At 39.0% G+C, this 24,837-nt stretch overlaps 1 protein-coding gene across 3 annotated transcripts in view; it reads left to right on the top strand.

Moving 5' to 3' along the window:
* Positions 1–24,837, top strand: part of OXR1 (oxidation resistance 1) — a 518,198-nt gene that overhangs the window by 89,251 nt on the left and 404,110 nt on the right. For all 3 annotated transcript variants that reach the window (XM_027973101.3, XM_042254392.2, XM_004011791.6), the window contains one exon: positions 6,487–6,660. In XM_027973101.3, the coding sequence (XP_027828902.2) occupies positions 6,638–6,660 (23 nt within the window). In that variant the 5' untranslated portion in view covers positions 6,487–6,637. The remainder of the gene's footprint in view (positions 1–6,486; positions 6,661–24,837) is intronic.

The raw sequence follows: 24,837 nt of genomic DNA, 5'->3' as shown, positions 1-24,837 counted from the left end.
AAAACAAGACTCTCTCAAAGAAAAATTGAACCAGAGTTCAACTGGCAAGAATGACTTAAATCAAGACTGTTTCAATAGAGGAGGGGCTTCCCTGGTAGCTTGAGGGTAAAACATCTGCCTGCAATGCAGGAGACCCAGGTTCGATCCTTGGGACAGGAAGATCCCCTGGAGAAGGAAATGGCAACCCATTCCCGTATTCTTGCCTAGAGAATCCCATGGATGGAAGAGCCTCATAGGCTACAGTCCACGGGGTCACAAAGAGTCGGACATGACTGAGCGACTTCACTTTCCTTCTTGCGTTCTTTAAGTAGAGGAGAGAGATGGAGCTCACCTCTGCTGAAACAAAAGGCAGGAAGGTTTTTATGTGCTGTGGGCAAGCTAGCAGAAAAGTAGTGGAGGTGTTGGGGAGGTAGGCCATTGTGATCAGGCATCTTTGTTGATTGGTGTTTATGGAAGTTAGACTTCTGTCCTCCCACTGAGAATGGGGAGTGGAGCAATATCTCCTTTTAGAGTTACATTTCAAAGGGTTGGTTCTTAGGTACTTAAGAAGGGCCTTCCTTGGTTGTAAAACTGGCCAGAAACTGGAAGAAGATTTACATTTCAAAGAGGCAGAGAATGAATTTACATTGGTAGTTTTTCTAAGAAAGGGGAGGTCAGGGACCTACAGTCAAAAAGAAGCATGTCTAAGGTTTAGTCAAGCTGAAGGCTGTAGTGGTTGACTCTTCACTTATGTTAAGTTGGATCACACACACTGATATTTGATCTACAAAAGGAACAGTTTTGTTTGACTTGATCTAAGATACTGGATCTAATTTCTTTACATGTTATTTCTTCATTTGGTAGAAGCAAACAACTCTGGAACTGTGGTCTTTTCTCACTCTAAAACAGACTTAAGAATGGTTTTATATGTATTTACATAAATATAGTGTGTGTATGTGTGTGTGTATCAAGATGGGTTAAAAATTAAAGTTGGCAAAAATGGAAAAATGGATTGGTATAAAAAAAGCAGACCTCAAGGCCCAAGGTCTTATATAGTTCTTAAAGACATGTCATAAATTTGCTTCAGAGCTTCCCATAAGTTAAAGCAAGGAAATAAGCATAAGTTGCAATAATTCCATGTGTTGTTGAGTTGTTGATTTTGTTCAGTCATTAAGTCACGTCCAACTCTTTGAGATCCCATGAACCATACCATGCTAGGCTTCTCTGTCTTCCACTATCTCCCAGAGTTTGCTCAAATTCAGATCCATTGCGTTGGTGATGCTATCTAACCATCTCATCCTCTGCCGTTCCATTCTCCTTTTGCTTTCAACCTTTCCCAGCATCAGGGTCTTTTCCAATGAGTCAGCTCTCTGCATCAGGTAGCCAAAATATTAGAACATCAGTTCTTCCAATAAATATTCAGGGTTGATTTCCTTTAGGATTCACTGGTTTAATTTCCTTGCAGTCCAGAGGACTCTCATGAGTCTTCTCCAGCACTACAGTTTGAAAGCATCAATTCTATGGCACTCAGCTTTCTTTCTGGTCTAACTCTCACATCCATACGTGACTACGGAAAAAAAGCGTGGTGATTTAGTCCCTAAGTTGTGTCTGGCTCTTGTGATCCCATGAACTCTAGCCTGCCAGGTTCCTCTGTCCATGGGATTCTCTAGGCAAGAATACTGGAGTGGGTTGCCATTTCCTTCTCCAGGGGGTCTTCCTGACCCAGGCATTGAACCCAGGTCTCCTGCATTGCAAGCAGATAATTTAACAACTGAGCTGTGAGGGAAGCCAGGAAAAAAAAATAGCTTTGACTATACAGACTTTTATGGGCAAAGTGATGTCTCTGTTTTTTAATATGCTATCTAGGTTTTTCATAGCTTTCCTTCCAAGAAGCAAGTGTCTTTTAGTTGCCTGCAGTCACCGTCTGCAGTGATTTTAGAGACCAAGAAAATAAAATCTGTCACTGCTTCCACTTTTTCCCCGTCTATTTGCCATGATGGGATTGCATGCCATGATCTTAAGTTTTTGAATGTTGAGTTTTAAGCCAGCTTTTTCATTGTCCTTTTCACCCTCCTAAGAGGGTATTTAATTTTGCTTCAATTTCTGTGATTAGTGTTATCATCTGCATATCTGAGATTGTTGATATTTTCCCCTGCAATCTTAATTCCACCTTGTGATTCATCCAGCCTGGCATTTCGCATGATGTACTCTGCAAATAAGTTAAGTAAGCAGGATAACAATATACAGCCTTGACGTACTCCTTTCCTGATTTGGAACCAGTCTATTGTTCCATGTCTGGTTCCTGTTGCTTCTTTACTTGTATATAGATTTCTCAGGAGACAGGTAAAGTAGTCTGATACTCTCATCTCTTGAAGAATTTTTCACAGTTTGTTTTGATCCACACAGAGATTTAGCATAGTCAGTGAAGCAGAAGTTGATGTTTTTCTAGAACTCTCTGGCTTTTTCTATGATCCAAAGGATATTGGCAATTTGATCTCCAGTTCCTCTGCCTCTTTGAAACCCACCTTGTACATCTGGGAGTTCTTGATTCAGGTACTGCTACAGCCTATCTTGAAGGATCTTGAGCATCATTTTACTAGCATGTGAAACAAGAGCAATCGTACAGTAGTTTGAACATTCTTTGGCATTTCCCTTCTTTGGGATTGGAATGACAACTAACTTTGCCAATCCTGTGGCCACTGAGTTTTCCAAGTTTTCTGACATTTTTAGTGCAGCACTTTGGCAGCATTATCCTTTGGGATTTGAAATAGCTCAGCTGGAATTCTATCACCTCTGCTAGCTTTGTTTGTAGTGATGCTTCCTAAGGCCCACTTCACTTCACACTACAGAATATCTGGTTCTAGGTGAGTGACCTTGCTATCGTGGTTATCTGGGTCATTAAGACCTTCTTGTATAGTTCCAATGTGTATTCTTGTCACTTCTTCTTTAATCTCTTTTGCTTCTGTTAAATCCTTACTATTTCTGTCCTTTATCTTGCCCATCCTTGCATAAAATGTTCCCTTTTTATCTCCAAGTTTCTTGAAGAGATTTCTAATCTTAACCATTCTCTTGGTTTCCTCTATTTCTCTGCATTATTGAATAGAGATCAAGCAAACCATATTGACAGAAACCAGAAATTTGGAACAGTAGTTTTCCTGGTGTTGAGACCTGACACATTTTTCCACTGAATGCTTACAAGGGCAGTATTTTTGTGCTGACTAATATTTCACTGAACCTAATAGCTGATTTCACAGGCCTAATTTTTGCTTGTTTACTCATTATTTTCTTTAATGATGTCCCTCCATGCAAACTCTTGGCAAAACCTCAAAGTATAATTCAGTAAGCATAATTTAGTTATGTATTAAAATAATAACTCCAGATATATTACATTTCTCTAAAGATAGAATTAAGAATTGCTAGAAGGATGAATTGTGTCAAACAGTATTACATGCATTTTCGGGGGAGAGGAGAGGGGCAATAACCTAATCCTTCATAAGACTCAGTGAATATAAATTATGAGCGTTTTCAGTTGCCAGTTTGAGAAGGAGAATGTCAAGTTCTTATATCCTTAGTAAACATAGTTCAGTTCAGTTCAGTTCAGTCACTCAGTCGTGTCCGACTTTTTGCGACCCATATAAGCCCCCATATATTTTAACAATTAACCATGGGCAGGATGTACTTGAAAGCTTCTTGGCATGCAAGATGATTTAGGATATAGACTTTCTAGCTGCTTACTCCACTGGCAGTCAAAATCTCTTACAATTAGAATGTTAGAATTATGGTACTTTCTCTATTCCGCTATAGCTCCTTGTATGCCTTTGAACATACAGAGCAATTTTTAGAGTGTATTTTATTTTATTTTTTATATGATGGTTTCTCTGTTAGACAGTGAACTCTTTCTGAGCAAAGACTGTATTTTATTAATCTTTGTGTCCTTAGTTAAGGCTTGGTAAATAGTAGGGCACAGAAAACATTTTATTGGTTCTATGAATGATTTAAGAAAACTGAGGAAGCTTGATATTTAAAATTATATGTAAAATTACCCATGAACATAGATCATTTCCACTTCCCCTCTGTCCCATTTTTGCCACTTTGCAGTTCAGTTCAGTCTCTCAGTATTGTCCGACTCTTTGCGACCCCATGAACCTCAGCACGCCAGGCTTCCCTGTCCATCACCAGTTCCTGGAGTCCACCCAAACCCATGTCCATTGTGTTGGTGATGCCTCCAACTATCTCATCCTCCATCATCCCCTTCTCCTCCTGCCTCAATCTTTCACAGCCTCAGGGTCTTTTCAAATGAGTCAGCTCTTTGCATCAGGTGGCCAAAGTATTGGAGTTTCAGCTTCAACATCAGTCCTTCCAATGAACATCCAGGACTGATCTCCTTTAGGATGGACTGGTTGGATCTCCTTACAGTCCAAGGGACTCTCAAGAGTCTTCTTTAACACCACTGTTTCAAAAGCATCAAATCTTCGGCACTCAGCTTTCTTTGTAATGCAACTCTCACATCCATACATGACCGCAGGAAAAACCATAGCCTTGACTAGACAGACCTTTGTTGGCAAAGTAATGTCTCTGCTTTTCCATATGCTGTCTAGGTTGGTCATAACTTTCCTTCCAAGGAGTAAGCATCTTTTAATTTCATGGCTGCAATCACCATCCACAATGATTTTGGAGCCCCCCAAAATAAAGTCAGCCACTATTTCCACTGTTCCCCATCTATTTCCCATGAAGTTATGGGACTGTATGCCATGATCTTCATTTTCTGAATGTTGAGCTTTAAGCCAGCTTTTTCACTCTCCTCTTTCACTTTCATCAAGAGGCTTTTTAACAGTTCCTCTTCACTTTCTGCCATAAGGGTGGTGTCATCTGCATATCTGAGGTTATTGATATTTCTCCCAGCAATCTTGATTCCAGCTTGTGCTTCCTCCAGCCCAGCGTTTCTCATGATGTACTCTGCATATAAGTTAAGTAAGCAGAGTGACAATATACAGCCTTGACATACTCCTTTTCCTATTTAGAACCAGTCTGTTGTTCCATGTTCAGTTCTAACTGTTGCTTCCTGACCCATATTCAGGTTTCTCAAGAGGCAGGTCAGATGGTCTGGTATTCCCACCTCTTTCAGAATTTTCCACAGTTCATTGTGATCCACACAGTCAAAGGCTTTGGCATACATCATAAAATATTGGGGGTAAAGATCACAGAATCTCAAACATGATGGCAGACAGTGCTAATTTTCTCTCAAGGCCCACTCCCCCCACCCCACTTGCTTTTTCATAGACACCTTGATTTGTGACTAAACAGAGGATTGTCTAGAATAATGGCTGCATTTTCTAGTCTCCCTTAGACTAGGAATGGTCATGTGACTACATTCCAGCCAATGAAATGCAAGTGGAAATTTCATGTGTAAATCTTGGGATGCATCCTTCTTTCCCTCTTCCTCTTTTCTGCCAGCTGGACCCAGACACTCTCCCTAGAGTCAGCAGCCAGTTAGAGCATGATGGGGAACCATCTGTTGAGAATGGTGAAACAAAAAAGGAGCCTGTATACCTGGTGTCCATGAAGTTGGCATATCCGCCTTGGCCTTCTTAAAACTCAAGATTGGTTTCTATGAGAAAGGGATAAACTCTGTCTATTCTGTCACTTTAATTTTTTTTTTTTTTTGAAGCTTGCAATGATATTTGATGGTATTAGTATGGGACATATTTTCCTTAGATATCTTTCCAAAAATCTCTTAATAGTAGGCTAGAAGCCCCTCTTCTGTATTCCCATACACTCTGTGGAAATTTTTCTTGCCCTATTTTATTATAATTATCTTTTTTATATTAAATATTTTGATGGCAGAGACGATGTTTTATTCATGTGCCATTTGTCTTTATTCCAGAGCTCTACCTAGGATAGCCTGAACATACATAGTATATGTTCAATGAATGTTTGTTAACAGATTTATGACCTGACCTAATGAAAGAGCCTAGTGTAGTACCATGAAGTTAATCGTACCCTAAGAAAATTTTGGTTCAAAATCATAGAACACTGTACAGAGTAAATGCTCCAAAAAATGTGTGGAAATGTTTGTTACCTAAAAACATGCTGGTTACCTCCCATGTGTTACTCAGTATAAATTCTTATTTGTTCAGATGTAGTAATGAATGATTTTTTATTAAAACTTTGCATATAACAACAATTTGTCCCAAGGAACGCTTTTTTCAGTATCTGCTATGAGCTAATCAATATCTTGATCTTTTTTATCACAAGTGTATAAAATTGATTTGGACCACATAATTGATTGACCCTAGTGGGAAAAAAGTTCAGTGCCTCTAAAATACAGTCTGTTCCCTCTGTATTTTTTGCTTCAGAGAATTGACAGTTTATTAATCTTTCACTCACTTTATTTTCCAGAAAAAGCATTCAGTTTATCATAAACTTGGTTTAATTTTCTTTGGTTTATGAGTGTCTTAACATTTGAACTAGGTACTAAAGATACTGTTTTCTTCCTTTTCTTTTCAGGTTTTCCCAAAGTGTGAGTAAATAAGTGGTTTGTGCATCATTGTGGTAGCAAAGCTAAAATTCCTGACGGTCTTGTCTACTTGACCTACTCATTCCCTACTTTGAAACCAAGAGAAGACTGTGCCACAAGACTCCTCCAGAAATTGCTGCAATGTCTGTAACTAATTTACCATGGTAAGTGAATGACTTCCTAACTTTAAATTCAAATATACATATATCATGAAACAATATTTTATAAGTTCTGCAGTCAGAACTCAAAGAGGGAGAGAACTTAAAAATCTGTTTTCAAGAGATTGTTGTCCTATATTAGGGTGAAGGAAGTAACCTAGAATTAAAGGTTTGACACTTTCAGCACCAGGGGATCTGGGAACTCTGGGAAGGGTTCAAGCCTGCCACTGAATTCCAATAACATCCAGTGCCGTTCTTTCTCTCACACTTAGGAGAAGAGAAGGATGGGAATAAAATAGACTTTCAATGTTCCTCTCTGCTGTCATATTCCCAGTTTCAGGTCTCATAAGCTATAAGGTGGCTCTAAGGGTGGGATAGACATTTTCTCATCAATACTTTCATTTAGGCCTTCTATTTCAATAGATCTACCCAAATTAAACTAAATAGAACTTAAAAAGAAACTTTTTAAAAAAGATTCATATCTCTAAATAGCTGACATTCAGAATAATCTTTGACTTATACTTCATTTAAAAGCTGTTTGTGGTTTTTAAAAAGCATGAAGATATTTTTCTGGCAAATAATCAACAACTTTTATGGCAATGAAGAGCAGTACTAGCATGGATGAATTTGATGGCATTTTATTAAACTTTGGATTTTTTTCTGTGGATTAAAAGCTGGATAAGTGATACTATATAAATTCACAGTATTCAGTATGTGAATGTCAGAAAAATCTGGTAATCTTTTCTGTTTCCTTAAGAGCCTATCTCATCCTTGTCTTCAGTTTGTACTGGCAACATAGATAGCCTCAGATTAAAGATGAGTTTCTGCAGTTTAACTGTGTGCATTTGTTTTAGTTAAGTAAGCAGTTTCTTTAGGCAGAGCATAGCATCATTTGTTTAGAGTTGTGTTTCTGAAGGGCTTATTTTTATGGATGCCTTAGAATATATTTTTCATCCCTACTAGGTGCTAAGTATTTCAATTAGAAAAAAATTGAAGCTGAAATATATTCTGTAAAAATAAATGAAAAAGTATTTCAGGGTTGAATTATTTCTATAAAATGTTTACTTTTATATCCTGATGAAAATAAAATTATCATTAAGATTTAAAAATTAAACAGTTTCTGGAAAGCTTGTGAACCCCTTCAAACCCCTAGGAGATATTAAGGACACATGTTTTTTAAAAGAATTATACCCCGGTGGTTTCTCGGGTGGTTCAGGGGTTAGGAATACATGTTGTAATCCAGGTGGTACCAGTTTGATCCCTGTTCTGGGAATTTCCCATATGCTGTGAAGCATCCCTTAAGCCGTGTGCCACAATCACTGATCCTGCACTCTAGAACCAGTGGGCTGCAACTACTGAGCGCATATGCCTGGAGTCCGTGCTCAGCAGCAAAAGAAGCCACCTCAGTGAGAAGCTCATGCAGAGCCTGAGCTGTCTTACAATTAGAGAAGCCCGCACACAGCAACAAAGACCCAGCAGAGCCAATAAACAAACCCATATTGTTTTTTTAAAAAAGAATTATACCACCTGGCAGACATGTGTGTTGGAGTTGAATCCTCAAAACAAAAATTGAGTGCCAAAGAAAAAAAGGAGGTGGGAGGGAAGAGGACAGAGGAGGGGGAGAAAGAAGAGGTGTGGAGGCGGGGGGGAAAGGAGATGAGGTTGGGGAAATAGAAGATGAATAAGAAGCAGGAAAGGATATAATTATCCTTTAAAAACACAGATATAATTATCTTATCTGAAGACAGGCTGTGGTGTGGCCTGCTTCGCAGAGTCAGGACAAGACTGACACTGGAGCCTGTCCTTGGTTTGTCCCTCAATTAGCAGATGCCTTGATGTGAGGTAATGTTTTGATTGGGGGGCCATCCAAAACACAATGAACTCCTCACAGAGAGATGGTGTCTTGTGGTTCCAGTCCAGTTGTCCAGCGCGGCTCTTAGCATTTAGTGGATGTTCTAGAAATGTATGCTGTGCGAATGAATGGAAAAATGCAAAGTAGGTAATTCAATGGCAAATTAATGTTTTTGTTTGAAAAGAGAATTTAAAATGGTGAGGGTATCTTATAGAGTTCATATGTCTGAAATTTGTTAGAATTCTTTCCCTGTTAAAAGTTCAAATGTTACAGAAATAGTTCTTGGATATTTTCATGTGAAAATACCCTTGATTCTGGCTACAACAGGTGTTCCGCGTTAGATTTTATAGTAAACTCTTAACTTGTTTCACCGCTGTCACCCCTTCATACAACTATGTGCAATTTGGTACTTCCATTCTACCTCTTAGAATTTGGGCTTCTCACATATTGGCAAGAAAGAAGTATGGAAAGGAAATCTAAGATGTGCAAAACAAGTCAATGATTTATTTCACTTATACCCGGTTTATTTATTTATTTCTTATTCTTTTTGGCCATACCCCATGGCACTAGGGATCTCAGTTCCCTAACCAGGAATCAAATCTGCACCCCTGGCCATGGAAAGCACAGACCACCAGGGAAGTCCCTACACCCAGTTTAGAAATCATGAATCTTCTTTTTCACATTAACCTTTGTAAATCATCCATATGTCCCAACATTTCTAATCTATAATTTGGGGAATCAGTTCAGTTCAGTTCAGTCGCTCAGTTGTGTCTGACTTTTTGCGACCCCATGAATCCCAGCACGCCAGGTCTCCCTGTCCATCACCAACTCCCAGAGTTCACTCAGACTCACGTCCATCAGGTAAGTGATGCCATCCAGCTATCTCATCCTCTGTCATCCCCTTCTCCTCCTGCCCCCAATCCCTCCCAGCATCAGAGTCTTTTCCAATGAGTCAACTCTTTGCATGAGGCGGCCAAAGTACTGGAGTTTCAGCTTTAGCATCATTCCTTCCAAAGAACACCCAGGGCTGATCTCCTTCAGAATGGGCTGGTTGGATCTCCTTGCAGTCCAAGGGACTCTCAAGAGTCTTCTCCAACACCACAGTTCAAACGCATCAATTCTTCGGTGCTCAGCTTTCTTCACAGTCCAACTCTCACATCCATACATGACTACTGGAAAAACCATAGCCTTGACTAGACGGACTTTGGTCGTCAAAGTAATGTCTCTGCTTTTGAATATGCTATCTAGGTTGGTCATAACTTTTCTTCCAAGGAGTAAGCGTCTTTTAATTTCATGGCTCCAATCACCATCTGCAGTGATTTTGGAGCCCAGAAAAATAAAATCTGACACTGTTTCCACTGTTTCCCCATCTATTTCCCATGAAGTGATGGGACCGGATGCCATGATCTTTGTTTTCTGAATGTTGAGCTTTAAGTCAACCTTTTCACTCTCCTCTTTCACTTTCATCAAGAGGCTCTCTAGTTCTTCTTCACTTTCTGCCATAAGAGTGGTGTCATCTGCATATCTGAGATTATTGATATTTCTCCCGGCAATCTTGATTCCAGCTTGTGTTTCTTCCAGTCCAGCGTCTCTCATGATGTACTCTGCATAGAAGTTAAGTAAGCAGGGTGACAGTATATAGCCTTGACGTACTCCTTTTCCTATTTGGAACCAGTCTGTTGTTCCATGTCCAGTTCTAACTGTTGCTTCCTGACCTGCATACAGATTTCTCAAGAGGCAGGTCAGGTATTCTGGTATTCCCATCTTTCTCAGAATTTTCCACAGTTTATTGTGATCCACACAGTCAAAGGTTTTGGCATAGTCAATAACGCAGAAATAGATATTTTTTCTGGAACTCTCTTGCTTTTTCGATGATCCATCAGATGTTGGCAATTTGATCTCTGGTTCCTCTGCCTTTTCTAAAACCAGCTTAAACATCAGGAATATTTGAATATATATAGATGCATAGTAACTCATCAATTCTCTATGGAAATTTCTCTCAGAGCTACATTAATTTAGTGAAATAGGGTCTGGCTCTCTGTTTTGAAATCCAGAAACTAAGATGTGAAAATATTGACTGCCATTGGAAAATAAACTGGGTTGCCAGACTACTAATTGAAAATAAGATACATGTATAACTTTTAAGTGTGCAGACTGCTTGCTTTGGCCTGAGGAGTGCATCCTGTAACTGTTGGTAGAAAACTCCCTGGGAACCTAAATCAGAAGTTTGGCTGAGGTCGCATCATCACGGAAAGGAGAGTTACACGCTTCCAGTGTTCGAAGAAAACAGAGTTGGCATGCCTGGTATGCCCGACACTAAGGGATTTGTCTGCCAGACACCACCATATGTTTCCCAGGGCAGCTTTTTCATGGCTAGGAGTTACAGTAACACTGTGAGTGTTCATCACTGTGATTCTTCTGTTCCAGGTCTGCTGGACTCTCCTTGGGTTGACTTTCTCATTAATATTAGCACTGGGCTTATAGCCAAAATTTCCTTCAATCTGTGAAGAGTTCGATCTGCCTACTATGATGTTATGCATACCTGACCGTAACCATGCGTTGATTTTAAAATTTAGCTCTGAGGATTAATGGGAGAAGGGATGCCTAATTGTGTTCCCTACGTAAACCTGGGATTTAGAAAATATAGGTTAAGATACTTACATCCATGTTTACAACTATGCAAGCAATACTCCTAGCTCTGAAATATAAGTATAAGAAAAATATCTTTTTACATGTTAAAATTGAAATGATTACTTTCTCTAGAAGTTATGTGTGTGACCCTTGAAGAAAAAGTAAAATAATTTGACCCTTTCATGCAGAATCTCAAAGAGAAATACAACCTAGGAAGGTTCCAAGTTTCTGAGAGGCTATGCAGTGTTAGGGCCTCCCTGGTGACTCAGGCAGTAAAGACTCTGCCTGCATCACAGGAGACCCAGATTTGATCCCTGGATTGGGAAGATCCCTTGGAGAAGGAAATGGCAACCCACTCCAGTTTTCTTGCTTGGAGAATTCCATGGACAGAGGAGCCTGGCGGGCTATAGGCAGGGGTCTCAAAGAGTCAGACACAACTGAGTGACTAATACTTTCACTTTTATGCAGGGTCAAAAAGAGTGGTGGGAATCGATTACAAGTCACACAGGGACACACAACAGATGTTTCATGAATCCTCTTCTTGTCTTTAGTAAATGATTACCAGAGGGAGACAATGATGGAGTTGACACTGGTTGAGACAGAGACAGAGGGATGTACAGAATCAATTGCAGACATCAGGTGAGAGATGTCAAGCTGTGATCTGAGGGGAAGAATGGTTGCTGGTAGCTGAGATAATTAGCAGGAGGCCTGAGGAGGCAGGAAGAATTGAAAAAGGGTCCTGTGTGTGTAGCAAAAGGGGGAAATGGCACAATGCTGAGGGGTGCTTGGAAGGACTTTCAGTGCTTCCTTTTCTGATAATCATCCTGAATTCCTCCTTTCAAAAATATTTGTAAAAGATGTGTATATATATTTATGTGTGTGTATATATATACATATATAACATATATAAATATTTTATATGTACATATATGTTTCAATCTAAGTAAACATTATCAAGAATGAACATTTACGTGGCAGGTACTATGTACTAGGCACTTTTTAAAAAAACACCTTGTCCACATACTCCTCCCAGGAACCATCTTAGGAATGTAATCTTGTTATTTACATTTTTACAGATGGAAAAGTGAGGTGCAGAAAGTTAAGTAGATTGCCCAGTATGATACAGTCACTAAGGAGCAAAGTTAGGGAGTGAAGGTGGACAGCCATTTGATGCTCCTAACCACCCAACTACCCATGTAAAACCCAAAACCATCAGTGTCAAAACAGTATCCTTGCTCTGTGCTGTGGCTTCAAGCCAAGTGCCCTAGTTCCCATCTCCAACCAGAATGTTCCCCTTAATTTCTTCTGTAGAGATATCCTGGAGCCTCTCCGGGAAGGAAGGGAGTGTGTGGACCAGGAGCACTAGCAGGCATTAGCAGTAGTTTGGAAAGTAGGATGTGGGGTTAAGGAATAAGCCCCCTAATTTCCAAGGAGTGGTAAGGAGGTTGTTGCTGGCAGAAACTTAGCTGAATTTTCAAAATTTTGTAGAATTAGCTACCTAAACTACTAAACGTAAACCTTAGTTCTGTTTGTTATGTTGAAGGCTAGAAATTGCCTGGTTTTCAGCAGGATACAAAAGAAGCACAACAGAAAGATACCAGCCCTTTGCTATAATTCAGTTGATGTGGCTCTCCAATTGTCCATCTCATACTGACCCTCCACTACTAAGTCTGATATTTTCCACTACCCCAGCTCTCTTGCACTCTCAGCTTCCATTATTTTCATGTTGCTGTGCATACATGGGCCAGAAGAGCGATTCCAGTAGTGGCTCAGCTAACTTTGCCAAATGACAGCTTTTTTTACCGCAAAGTGTGTTTCAGTGTGTAAATGCATACACATTGGAGTCTTTGTCCCATGTTATCTTAAAGACTTTATGACATCTGGCAGGGGTAAATGTGATTCAGCTGGAGCCAGGTAGTGGAGGCTAGAGGGTAGTGGATCAAAGTGACAAGCTATATAGGCAGTCAGAATCTGCTGAGCACCTGTTATGTGCCACGTGCTGTGCTCTGAGTTAAACACAGGGAAGTGTTGGTGAAAAGCAATGACTGGTCTTAGAGGAGCTTAGCGCTGGCCGGGAAGACTAACTGAGGTTGACCCTAGAACAGTACAGGTTCAGGTTTGAGCTGCCCAGTTCAGTCTCTCAGTTGTGGCTGACCCTTTGCGACACCATAGACTGTAGCACACCAGGCTTCCCTGTCCACCACCAACTCCCAGAGCTTGCTCCAACTCATGTCCATCAAGTCGGTGATGTCACCCAACTATCTCATCCTCTGTTGTCCCCTTCTCCTCCTGCCTTCAATCTTCCCCATCATGAGGGTCTTTTCCAATGAGTCAGTTCTTTGCATCATGGCCGAAGTATTGGAGTTTCAGCTTCAACATCAGTCCTTCCAATGAACATTCAGGACTTATTTCCTTTAGGATGGACTGGTTGGATCTCCTTGTAGTCTAAGAGACTCTCAACAGTCTTCTCCAACACCACAGTTCAAAAGCATCAATTCTTTGGCACTCAGTTTGTTTTTAATAGTCCAACTCTCACATCCATACATGACCACTGGAAAAACCATGGCCTTGACTAGACAGACCTTTGTTGGCAAAGTAATGTCTCTGCTTTTTAACATCCTGTCTGGGTTGGTCATAGCTTTTCTTCCAAGGAGTAAGTGTCTTTTAATTTCATGGCTGCAATCACCATCTGCAGTGATTTTGGAGCCCCAAAAAATAAAGTTTGCCACTGTTTCCCCATCTATTTCCCATGAAGTGATGGGACCAGATGCCATGATCTTAGTTTTCTGAATGTTGAGTTTTAAGCCAACTTTTTCACTCTCCTCTTTCACTTTCATCAAGAGGCTCTTTAGTTCTTCTTTGCTTTTTGCCATAAGTGTGGTGTCATCTGCATTTCTAAGGTTATTGATATTTTTCCCGGCAATCTTGATTCCAGCTTGTGCTTCCTCTAGTCCAGCGTTTTTCATGATGTACTCTGCATATAAGTTAAGTAAGTAGGGTGGCAATGTACAGGCTTGACATACTCCTTTTCCTATTTGGAACCAGTCTGTTGTTCCATGTCCAGTTCTAACTGTTGCTTCCTGACCTGCATACAGATTTCTCAGGAGGCAGGTCAGGTGTTCTGGTATTCCCATCTTTCTCAGAATTTTCCACAGTTTGTTGTGATCCACACAGTCAAAGGCTTTGGTGTAGTCAATAAAGCAGAAGCAGATGTTTTTCTGGAACTCTCATGCTTTTTCTATGATCCAATGGATGTTGGCAGTTTGATCTCTGGTTCCTCTGCCTTTTCTAAATCCAGCTTGAACATCTGAAAATTCACGGTTCATGTACTGTTGAACTGCCCAGGTTCACTGATATGCAGATATTTTTCACTAAATATTTTGGCTTTCTATATATGCAGATGCACAAACTGCAGGTGTACAGGCCACTGTGAGACTTGAGTGCACTGGATTTTGGTATCCTTGGCAGGTCCTGGAACCAATCCCCCACAGATACCAAGGGATGACTGTAATCAAATAACTGATTTAATGTGATACATGCTCTAAGAGGACGCCCAAGGTGTTTTGAAAATCAAAATGGAGATTTATGTTTTCTGCTTGGAAATAAGTGGCTTAATTTTCAGAAATACAAATGCACCTCTTGCATTTATTTGTAAATATAAAGAAATAGGCTAATTACAGAGTCAAATACTATAGAAAATTACAAAGCAGAAATGAAAAGTGAACTGAATCCTACCATTCATAGAAAGCCACTGTTATAAATGCCGAGATATAGTCTTTCCTACATACACTCACATCTTTTTTGAATATTGGACTCAAACCATGCCTGATGTTTGGCCATCTGTTTTCACTGAACAGTTTCTGAAGTCATCTCTCTCTTTGATGGATATAAATAAGGTGATATCATCACATGTAAAGGCTGTTGAGTTTGTATGGCATTGTTGTGCTTGGTTGCTCATTCATGTCTGACTCTTTGAGACCCCATGGATGCAGCCTGGTCAGCTACAGTGCGTGAGGATTCTCCAGGCAAGAATACTGGAGTGGATTACTATGCCATCCTCCAAGGGATTGTCCCAACCCAGGGATCAAACCCAGGTCTCCCACCTTGGAGGCGGATTCTTGGCAGTAGTGTTATTTATTTCACCCATGCCGGTTGGAATTTCATATGTTTAATTTTTTTTTAATGTTATTCTTGTAAGTACTTCTCTTGAGATGAAATTTAATCAGATATTGATAGGTCACAAGGTACTGGGTTATGAGGTACTGCACTAATTAGGCAGGTTCTATCTTATTGCTGCTCCTGGAGTTGCAGACTGGAGAAGGCAATGGTGACCCACTCCAGTACTCTTGCCTGGAAACTCCCATGGGCGGAGGAGCCTGGTGGGCTGCAGTCAGTGGGGTCGCGAACAGTCAGATACGACTGAGCAACTTCACTTTCACTTTTCATTTTCATGCATTGGAGAAGGAACTGACAACCCACTCCAGTGTTTTTGCCTGGAGAATCCCAGGGACAGGGGAGCCTGGTGGGCTGCCGTCCATGGGGTCGCACAGAGTCGGACACAACTGAAGCGACTTGGCAGCAGCAGCAGCAGGAGTTGCAGACAGACAGCAATGTTATGGAGAAAATGTGAGATTTCTGAGAAAGTTCTTGTCAGCTCAACCCCTTTTTTATTTTAGAAAAGGACTCATCATATATGTTAATCCTTTCACCAGATATAGTCTCTCATAAACATTGAAAATGTGCTGATAATTGTCAGAGAAGTATTTTCTTACAGTTGACCAGTAGAATTTTATCAAAAGTCAACAAACTGTTCTATCATGCATGCCCATAGATTAGAAATATGACAAAAGTCTGAATTGTGTGTTACTAATATATTGACTAAATTTAGAAGTGGTAAATGGTCTTTACTGGATATGCCTGTAGTATGAAATGCTATTATGAATGTTGTTAAGTTCAATAATGCTTTGATAGGAGATTAAAAACCAGTTTGGATTATCTTCTTTATCCAGATACAGTGTGTTAGAATCCTGGAATTGCGAAAGATGTAAAATCTGGTTTGTCAGGTTATTGACATTATTTATAATATTTTACCTCAGTTTTTCTTTAATAAGTAATGAAGAAATATATCATTTTATATCATTCTTTGGTATTTGCATTTAGGACAAAAAATGTTCTGGAGAGATGGAGTAGCCTGTTTATTCTAAGGCAGGGGGAGAAGGGGAATAATTAGGATCTTTCCTCAAAAACTGCCTTAGCCATGCTTCTGCAAACTTCTTGTCCTATTTATATTGTTAAATGATAGGCTCTTGGGGACAGGATCCGCAGTGGCAGAGAAAGTGGAGACTTGAATTGTCTCTATTTTTTTTCTTTTTTTTATTTTACTTTACAATCCTGTATTGGTTTTGCCATACATCAACATGAATCCACCACGGATGTACACGTGTTCCCAATCCTGAACCCCCTTCCTTCCTCCCTCCCCATACCGTCTCTCTGGGTCATCCCAGTGCACCAGCCCCAAGCATCCTTATCCTGCGCAATAAATGCTGGAGAGGGTGTGGAGAAAAGGGAACCCTCCTACACTGTTGGTGGGAATGCAAAGTAGCAAAGCCACTATGGAGAACAGTGTGCAGATTCCTTAAAAAACTGGAAATAGAACTGCCTTATGACCCAGCAATCCCACTTCTGGGCATACACACCGAGGAAACCAGAATTGAAAGAGACACCGTGTACCCCAATGTTCATTGCAGCACTGTTTATAATAGCCAGGACATGGAAGCAATCTAGATGTCTCTATTTTTGAAGGGATCAAAGCCCACAAGGGAAAAATGTGGATAGGTGGATTGCAAGGAACGTTTTTACCCTGAGTCTTATAGTAAAGTTTGAAAGTCAGCTGTCATCAGCCTAATATTGGAGAAGAGGAAAAAATAAAAAGCTAATACATAAATATTTATGTGTAATACTTCAAACTGGAAAAAGAGACAAGAGCTGCTGAGTGATAGGAAAAGTTTAGTTGGTTATCTACTGTGTGTATTTCTCAGCACAATAAGTACATGTTGAATGAATGACTAGTATATTCAGGCATTGGGAACAAAGAGTGGGTTTGAGAGCCTAAACTTAATCTTCGTGTAAGTGGGGATGTTCAGCTTGTGCAGTAGATCCGGAACATAGAAGAAAAGTAAGTTGAGTTTGAAAGTGTGAAACTGTTAGTCACTCAGTTGTGTCTGACTCTTTGCGGCCCTGCAGACTGTGGCCCTCCAGGCTCCTCTGTCCATTAGCATTCTCCAGGCAAGAACCCTGGAGTGGGTTGTCATTCCCTTCTCTAGGGGATCTTCCCGACCCAGAGATTGAACCTGATCTCTTGCATTGCAGGCAGATTCAAGAAAATAACCTGGGAGAGAAAGATAAGAGAGGATAAAATAGCCAAAGTGGAAACTCAATGTGTCCCCCAGGTTACACGATACTTTATGTTATAGTGCAATGATTTGGATGAAAGTCAACTTCCTGAATTCTGAAAAATTTCAGTATGTCTTTCTGTTCATAATATGCTCTTTGAAATAGAAATCCCTTCATCATTAACATGATTAATGATATCTTGATTCAGGCTTGGCACTTTAAGTAAACACTGTATTTTTAGAATCCTTGACCATTTTTGGCTTTGCGCTATGTATCTTTAGAAATAGCTTTTTAAAAATTTAGAGGAAACCTTCTGTATATTTTTCTCCATATATCTACCTCAGATTCTTTCTCTTTGGAATAAGAAAATAATTAGTAAAACAGAATGTTTTATTTTTACTTTTAAAAACCAGTGCCAACTAGACATGAGTCACATTTTGAAGATAATTGTGTGGTATGTTTTGGTATGCTTGCAGGCATTGCTTTCCTGTGGGGTTAATGAGTCTGGGGTTGCAGGTACCATTCCCACAGGAGCCAATTAGTTTCACTCTTTGATGACCAAAGCCCACACCTGTAAGTTTGACCAGCCCTCAAACTCGCCATTGGTCACAAGTCGTAGAAATAGTTGATTGATCACCAAGTCACTATCAGTATCAGGGGAAAAATGTAAACACTAAAATCAAGTACGCCTCAGGGAATGATAATGGGTCACGTGTATCATCTTCCTTTTGAATATCATCCAGGTTTATAAATACACTTCAAAATATGTCTTTTATCGTTATCAGAGGAATCATAATTTCCTCTGTTGTGAAACAACTACAGTGAATAATGACAAAAATGTTTCCTTAGACTGCAGAGGCTTTAATGTAAAACTCAGCAGTCCCTTCCAATCATTAAGGCTGGAGTTACTAACACTGACTATTTTGGGACTTGAGCAATTAAGGTAAAGATCAGTGGATGATCTATGAAAAAACTTTTGTTAGTAAAATAATTATATAGGCTAAGTTAATGTTATTTGCAGCGTGATCATAATTCAATTGTCAAGTCTTAAATATCATTTGCTATTGCTATTAGTGTGCAAAATTGTCAATAATTTTTTTATCCTGGTATATATCCCTCATGACCTTTGAAATGTTTGTTTGCTTATTATTTGTTTGTTTTTTTTTACTTGATTTTAAAATTATGAAGAGTTCAGTTTGACTTTTTAAAAATGTTATTTTACTGAAGTATAGTTGATTTATAATGTATTCATTTCTGCTGTGCAGTCAAGTGGTTTAATTTTCTGTATTTTTTTTCTGTATTTTTTTCCATTATGCTTTTATCACAGGATATTGAATATGGTCCCCTGTGCTATACAGTAGGATTTTGTTGTTTATTCATTTTATATATAATGGTTTGCATCTTCTAATCCCAAACTCCCAATCCACTCCTTTTCTACCACTCCCCAATCCCTGGCAGCCATTAGAATGTTCTCTATGTCCATGAGTCTATTTCTCTTTCATAGATAAGTTGATTTGTGTCATGTTTTAGATTCGACATACAAGTGATATCCTAGGGTATTTGGCTTTCTCCTTCTGACTTACTTTGCTTACTATGATCATCTCTGTGTCCATCCATGTTGCTGCAAATGGCATTATTGCATTCCTTTTTATGACTTAGTAGTATTCCATTATATATATTAATACTGCATCTTCTTTAACTATTCTATGTCAGTGGAAATTTAGGTAGTTTTAGATTGTTTCCATGTCTTGGCTATTGTGAATAGTGGAGTTCAGCTTGATTTTAAAACTATTCCATTTCAATTGAGAAAAATCACTTTTCGAACCAGTGAGTAAGAGTTAGGTTTATTTATTTATACTTGGTTTTGTGTTCTTTTCTAAAGAGTTGTTACGAGTTTCATAGGAATATAAAAACAGTTCCTGTACAGTTAGAGACAAAGTTAGTATAGTTTAATTGCACTACATTTATGGAAATTAGAATTTTTTTACAATTATATTTATCCATACTTTTCATTCAGCAAGTATTTTGAGTTCCTACAATGTACAGTTTTCAATGCTGTGGATAGAATAATGAATGAAACAAGTCCCTACTCTGATTAATATTATATTCTAGTGCTGAAGACTAGTAAATATATTAACAAATATGATTTATAATATCAGATAGTGGTGAAGATTTTGAAGAATAATCAAGCAGTGTTAAAACAGAGTAATAGCTGGAGTGGGAAATTGGTCAGGAAAAGCCTCTTGGACAGGTAGCATTTAAATCAAGAGGGAATAAGATATACCACTCATAGAGGAAAGTCATTTTAGGCAGAGAAACAGGAGGACAAAGGCTCTGAGACTGAAATGGACCTTGTATCTTGGAGAAACCATCAAGGAAGCTAGTCTGGTGGAGACAATGGGCTTCCCTGGTAGCTCAGATGGTAAAGAGTCTGCCTGCAGTGCCGGAGACTTGTGTTTGATCCCTGGGTTGGGAAGATCCCCTGGAGCAGGAAATGGCAACCCACTCCAGTGTTCTTGCCTGGAGAACTCCATGGACAGAGGAGCCTGGCGGGCTACAGTCCTTGGGATCCAAAAGAGTTGGAAGCGACTGAGTGTCTCACACTTTGACTCCTCTTTCATCCAATAGAATGGAGAGTCCCCAGAACTGCACTAGGTGAGGGTAGCGGGGGCTGTGTAGGTCCTGAGAAAGGCTGGATTACGTTCTAAATGTGATGGAAAACCTTGCCCTCACTTATCAGATTACAGGAAAAAGTTCACATAAAGTCTAAATTTCAGCGTTAGAAAGAACTGACGGTTGAGACCAGAGTCTAAATTGGATTTCTTAAAAGGACATCTCTGTGATCTTCAAATTTTTTGAAACAGTTTATATTTTTAATGTAAATGTACAGCAGATATGATTAGTGAGACGCAGTAATGAAAGGAAAATAGATTAATGGAAAACCTTTTCCAGGAATATAGCCTGTCTCTCCTTATCATCCATTTTTAAAAAAATCCAACAAATCTGATACAGGTGAATAATTATGGACATAATATAAAAGAAATTTCATCTACAGAAATATTCTGCCTTGAATTAAGCAGTCTTACAGAAGGTGAATGAATGTTTTTTTTGTAAATTTGTACACTGAGACTAGATTATCAATTATCCAACTTACATTTTATATTTATTTTTAAATCTCCTCCTACAAAATAAACTTTAAGACTGATTTCCATATACAAACACAAAACGCATTAAACAGTGAAGTGTCTATTCTGTTCTGGTGTTTATATGTGTGATTTTAGTGAGGAACCAGATGTAACACAACATCTATTCAAATGTTAATGTGTGTTTTGATCAGAATGTTGGCATAGAAATATTAGATGTTCTTTCCTTGGGAAAAATTCATCTTTATTTTAAGATTATGGCCTTTCTACACTTTTGGTGGTACAGTATGAATTCTTTCGTGGTACTGCTTATAGATAGGAATCAGGTTATTACTATTTATGTCTTTGCTTGGCAAAATTAAAGTTGAAAACACAATGTTGAACCCTCTTCCCCTATCTTGTATGTTTATGTGTATGTTTCAATTTAATTGGACCATAAATTTTAAAAATCTGTAACTTCTGGTGTATTGGGAGTTATTTTAAACTGGCTCCAATGCAAAGTATTAATTGTCGATGGTATATTGATCCAGGGCATAGAACAAATCATCCATGGACACCTGCCACCTTCATTAGGCACTATGGAGTTATAGATCCAATATACTGAGAAAGCTTGAAAATGACGTTATTGCCAAAAATGGAATAAAATGGCCTTACAAGCATACAATATCAACCTATTGGATTCTTCTTTTGCTAGATTTATGCAAGGCTCTGCCCGTATAAAGAAGTGTGGCTAATCCTTCCTTCTTTCTGGATGTACCATTTGACTAGGAGGTATATCTGCAGGGTTATAACTACCACTTTCCTGCTATTTATTTTTTAGTCGTATTTGATATTTATAGATTTCCTTTTCCTTTTAACAATTAATTAATTTAATAATTTTCTTTATCCAATAGCATTAAAGTTTTTTAATGATGGTTCAACAACATTGAATTTTTTCTTTTATGAACAGTCAGTTAGATCATCTGTCAACACTACTTAATAAACATATATGTTCTGGTCACAGAACATATATGTTCTAATGCTACTCCCAAGTAACAGGAAATATGTATATTTCATAATAACTAGACTTGAACTTTTGAATGTGTTTTGAGTCCCCAGAATTTGTAAAGTTACCTTCTTTCACATTCACATTGACAGAGGTCACATAATGATGTTTGGTGAATTGAAACTTAATTATAGATACCATGTTGAATTCAAGTGAACATTTTCCTTTGATCTAGGCCTCCTTAGGCAAAATGGTGCATGATTTTACAACTTCTGTGCTAAGGATGCAGGGCAGCACAGTCACAGTAACAGAGAGAGAACCACCTCCCCCGACAGATGATTCCTAAAGAGCCAGACGCACCAGGCCCCCCTCATTTGCTTGAGATCTCACCGTACATAGTGGAAGTCCTGAGACTTCACCACGTTTTCTGACTGATATATTTCACACAGGAGGGATGCTGTTGTTCCAGATGGCTTTTCAGCTTTATGCACGCTACCTTCCTGGACTCCTGCTGTAACTGAAAATTGGGTTTTACTCCAACGTTTGACAAATTAGATTAGGTTAACTACTCTTTGGTTTTAGAGTATTGATACAAAGTGCTTTCATGAATATGACAGAAAAAATTGAAATTCAGGCTAAGTGATGTCCCTCGGTACATTCTTATTTAGACATTTTCCCTGAGGTTTTTATAGTGTCACAAAATTATATGCAGATACACAATTTGCATAGAATCAGGCTCATTGAAATTTTGATGATTTTTTTCAATGTGCAGTATTCTCTTTAGTGTTTTTATGGAAAACTAGCTAGATATTTGAAGTGACTGTAAAGATGATGATGTGAAAAGATTTGAAAGGCATCTATTAATTCTCCTGCATGATGAAAGCATTCATTATGCTTATTACTTCTGGGTTCTCATGAACTGAGTAAGAGAAAGTAATTTTCTTGAAGTGAGGATTTGGTTGATATCCCTCCATAGCTTTTCCAAGTTCAGATTTTAAGTATTTGAAGAATAACACAGATGTATCAAATACTTATTCCACTTAGCAAGGTGTAAATCTGATTGATTGAGGTGAAGCATGGAGCTCTAGCTGTGACCAGAACATATATGATGAGACATCTGACTCTTCAGCGTCTCAGTTAGAGTGTGTCTGGATAGCCGACTGCTAGGACAGAGATGAGGTCAGCTTACACCTAGTTGGCCTCTGGGGCTCACCAGATGCTTTGCACTCATAACTGGCTGAACATTCACCAAAGTAGTCAGTCTTATTCCCCTGCGAGGCACTGTGATAGACAGGATATATATAGTTTGGGTAGGAAGATCGCGTTTATAAAAAGGTCCAGCGCTGGAACAGAATATGGAATGATTTGACTGTTGTAAGGCTATTCTGTGTGTAATGTGTGCAGGCTCTTGTCGTTGGGCACTGAGAAGTTCTGTGGATATATTTTCAGCTCTAAATTAGAGCTCTGGCTCACTGGAGCTAATTCAGGAACTATCCTAATATTTGAGAAAATAAGGCAGCTCTGTTCCAATCCTGTGATCCTGATTTTTAACCTTTACACTTTGGAGAAGTTTTCTCAGACCTGTGTTCTGTCATCTTCTGCCCTTTCTGTCTTTGAGCCCTTTCACATCATCAAAAATTATTGCCTGGCCTTGGTGGGACATTTGTTTAAAATCATAGAACGTTTATGAGAAGGAAGTTTTGAGGTCACATAGGGCATTGGTTACAGAGTTGGGATTCAAGGACAAGGAGCAGTCAGTAATGAACCATTTTGTTACAATATGAGAAAAATAAAAATAATTGCCTAATTTTGCTATAATTTCTTTCTTTCATTCAAAATGATTATTTCTTATTAAAATGGTCTTTCTTTTATGAAAAGGTGACATTAAACAGTAATCATAGTCCCTAATTGATAAAAATAGAAGTATTTAGTCTAAAAGTGGATGTCCAATTTCAGTTTTCAGATTTATGTTTATATAAATCTAAGAGTCCTTGGATGGAAAGTTATGACCAACCTAGATAGCATATTCAAAAGCAGAGACATTACTTTGTCTAGTCAAGGCTATGGTTTTTCCTGTGGTCATGTATGGATGTGAGAGTTGGAATGTGAAGAAAGCTAAGCGCCAAAGAATTGATACTTTTGAACTGTGGTGTTGGAGAAGACTCTCGAGAGCCCCTTGGACTGCAAGGGATGTCCCTTGGAAATCCAGCCAGTCCATTCTAAAGGAGATCAGCCCTGGGTGTTCTTTGGAAGGAATGATGCTAAAGTTGAAAGTCCGATACTTTGGCCACCTCATGCGAAGAGTTGACTCATTGGAAAAGACTCTGATGCTGGGAAGGATTGGGGGCAGGAGGAGAAGGGGACGACCGAGGATGAGATGGCTGTATGGCATCACGGACTCGATGGATGTGAGTCTGAGTGAACTCCAGGAGTTGGTGATGGACAGGGAGGCCTGGTGTGCTGCGATTCATGGGGTCGCAAAGAGTCAAACACGACTGAGCAAATGAACTGAACTGAACTGAAGAGTCTGGAAACTACTGACCTAGTTTGAATAATTAATCTAGCCATGGATCCCATCAACAGAAATCCCAAGTTGATTTCTGAACTAATCCTAATTCACTCTTGCCTCAACACTCTTCCTGTGAGTCTCCAGCCTCATGGGCTTCCCATATGAATTTGGGCTTTTCTTATTGTTACAAGTTTCCCTCTATTTTGGCTCTAAGGCTACTACTCTAATTACTAGTTTATCATTTTACCTAAAACCTATGTTTTAACTATATGCTATATGCTATGTTTAACACATTTTCCCAAATATCTTCTAAAGGACACTAATTCCAAGGTATATGTTAACAGGTATCTTGAGAAGGAAGAGGAACCACAGTCAAGATTATTTGGGGAAGCAAGAGTTCCAAACAGTAGACTGATTAATTTCAGTACTTCACACATGCTTTGTTGGGCTAATTCATTTAACAATTATTTATTGAGCATCCACTACGTGGTATGCAGTGTTCTATATTCTGATCTATACTGGAGATCTTTAAGAGGAAGATAGACTAATCTGAGTTTCCCCAATTTAGACTGTAGGACTTTTTTCTATCTTTCTTATAGTTTGCAGTTATTAGGGGAAGCACTAAGATCATTAGATAAAAGTTATCTTTTTCTCCTTCGCTGCCTTTTTT

This window comes from Ovis aries, chromosome 9 (genome assembly GCF_016772045.2).
Source record: "Ovis aries strain OAR_USU_Benz2616 breed Rambouillet chromosome 9, ARS-UI_Ramb_v3.0, whole genome shotgun sequence".
Lineage (NCBI taxonomy): Eukaryota > Metazoa > Chordata > Mammalia > Artiodactyla > Bovidae > Ovis > Ovis aries.
This window is presented reverse-complemented; position numbering and strand designations above follow the sequence as displayed.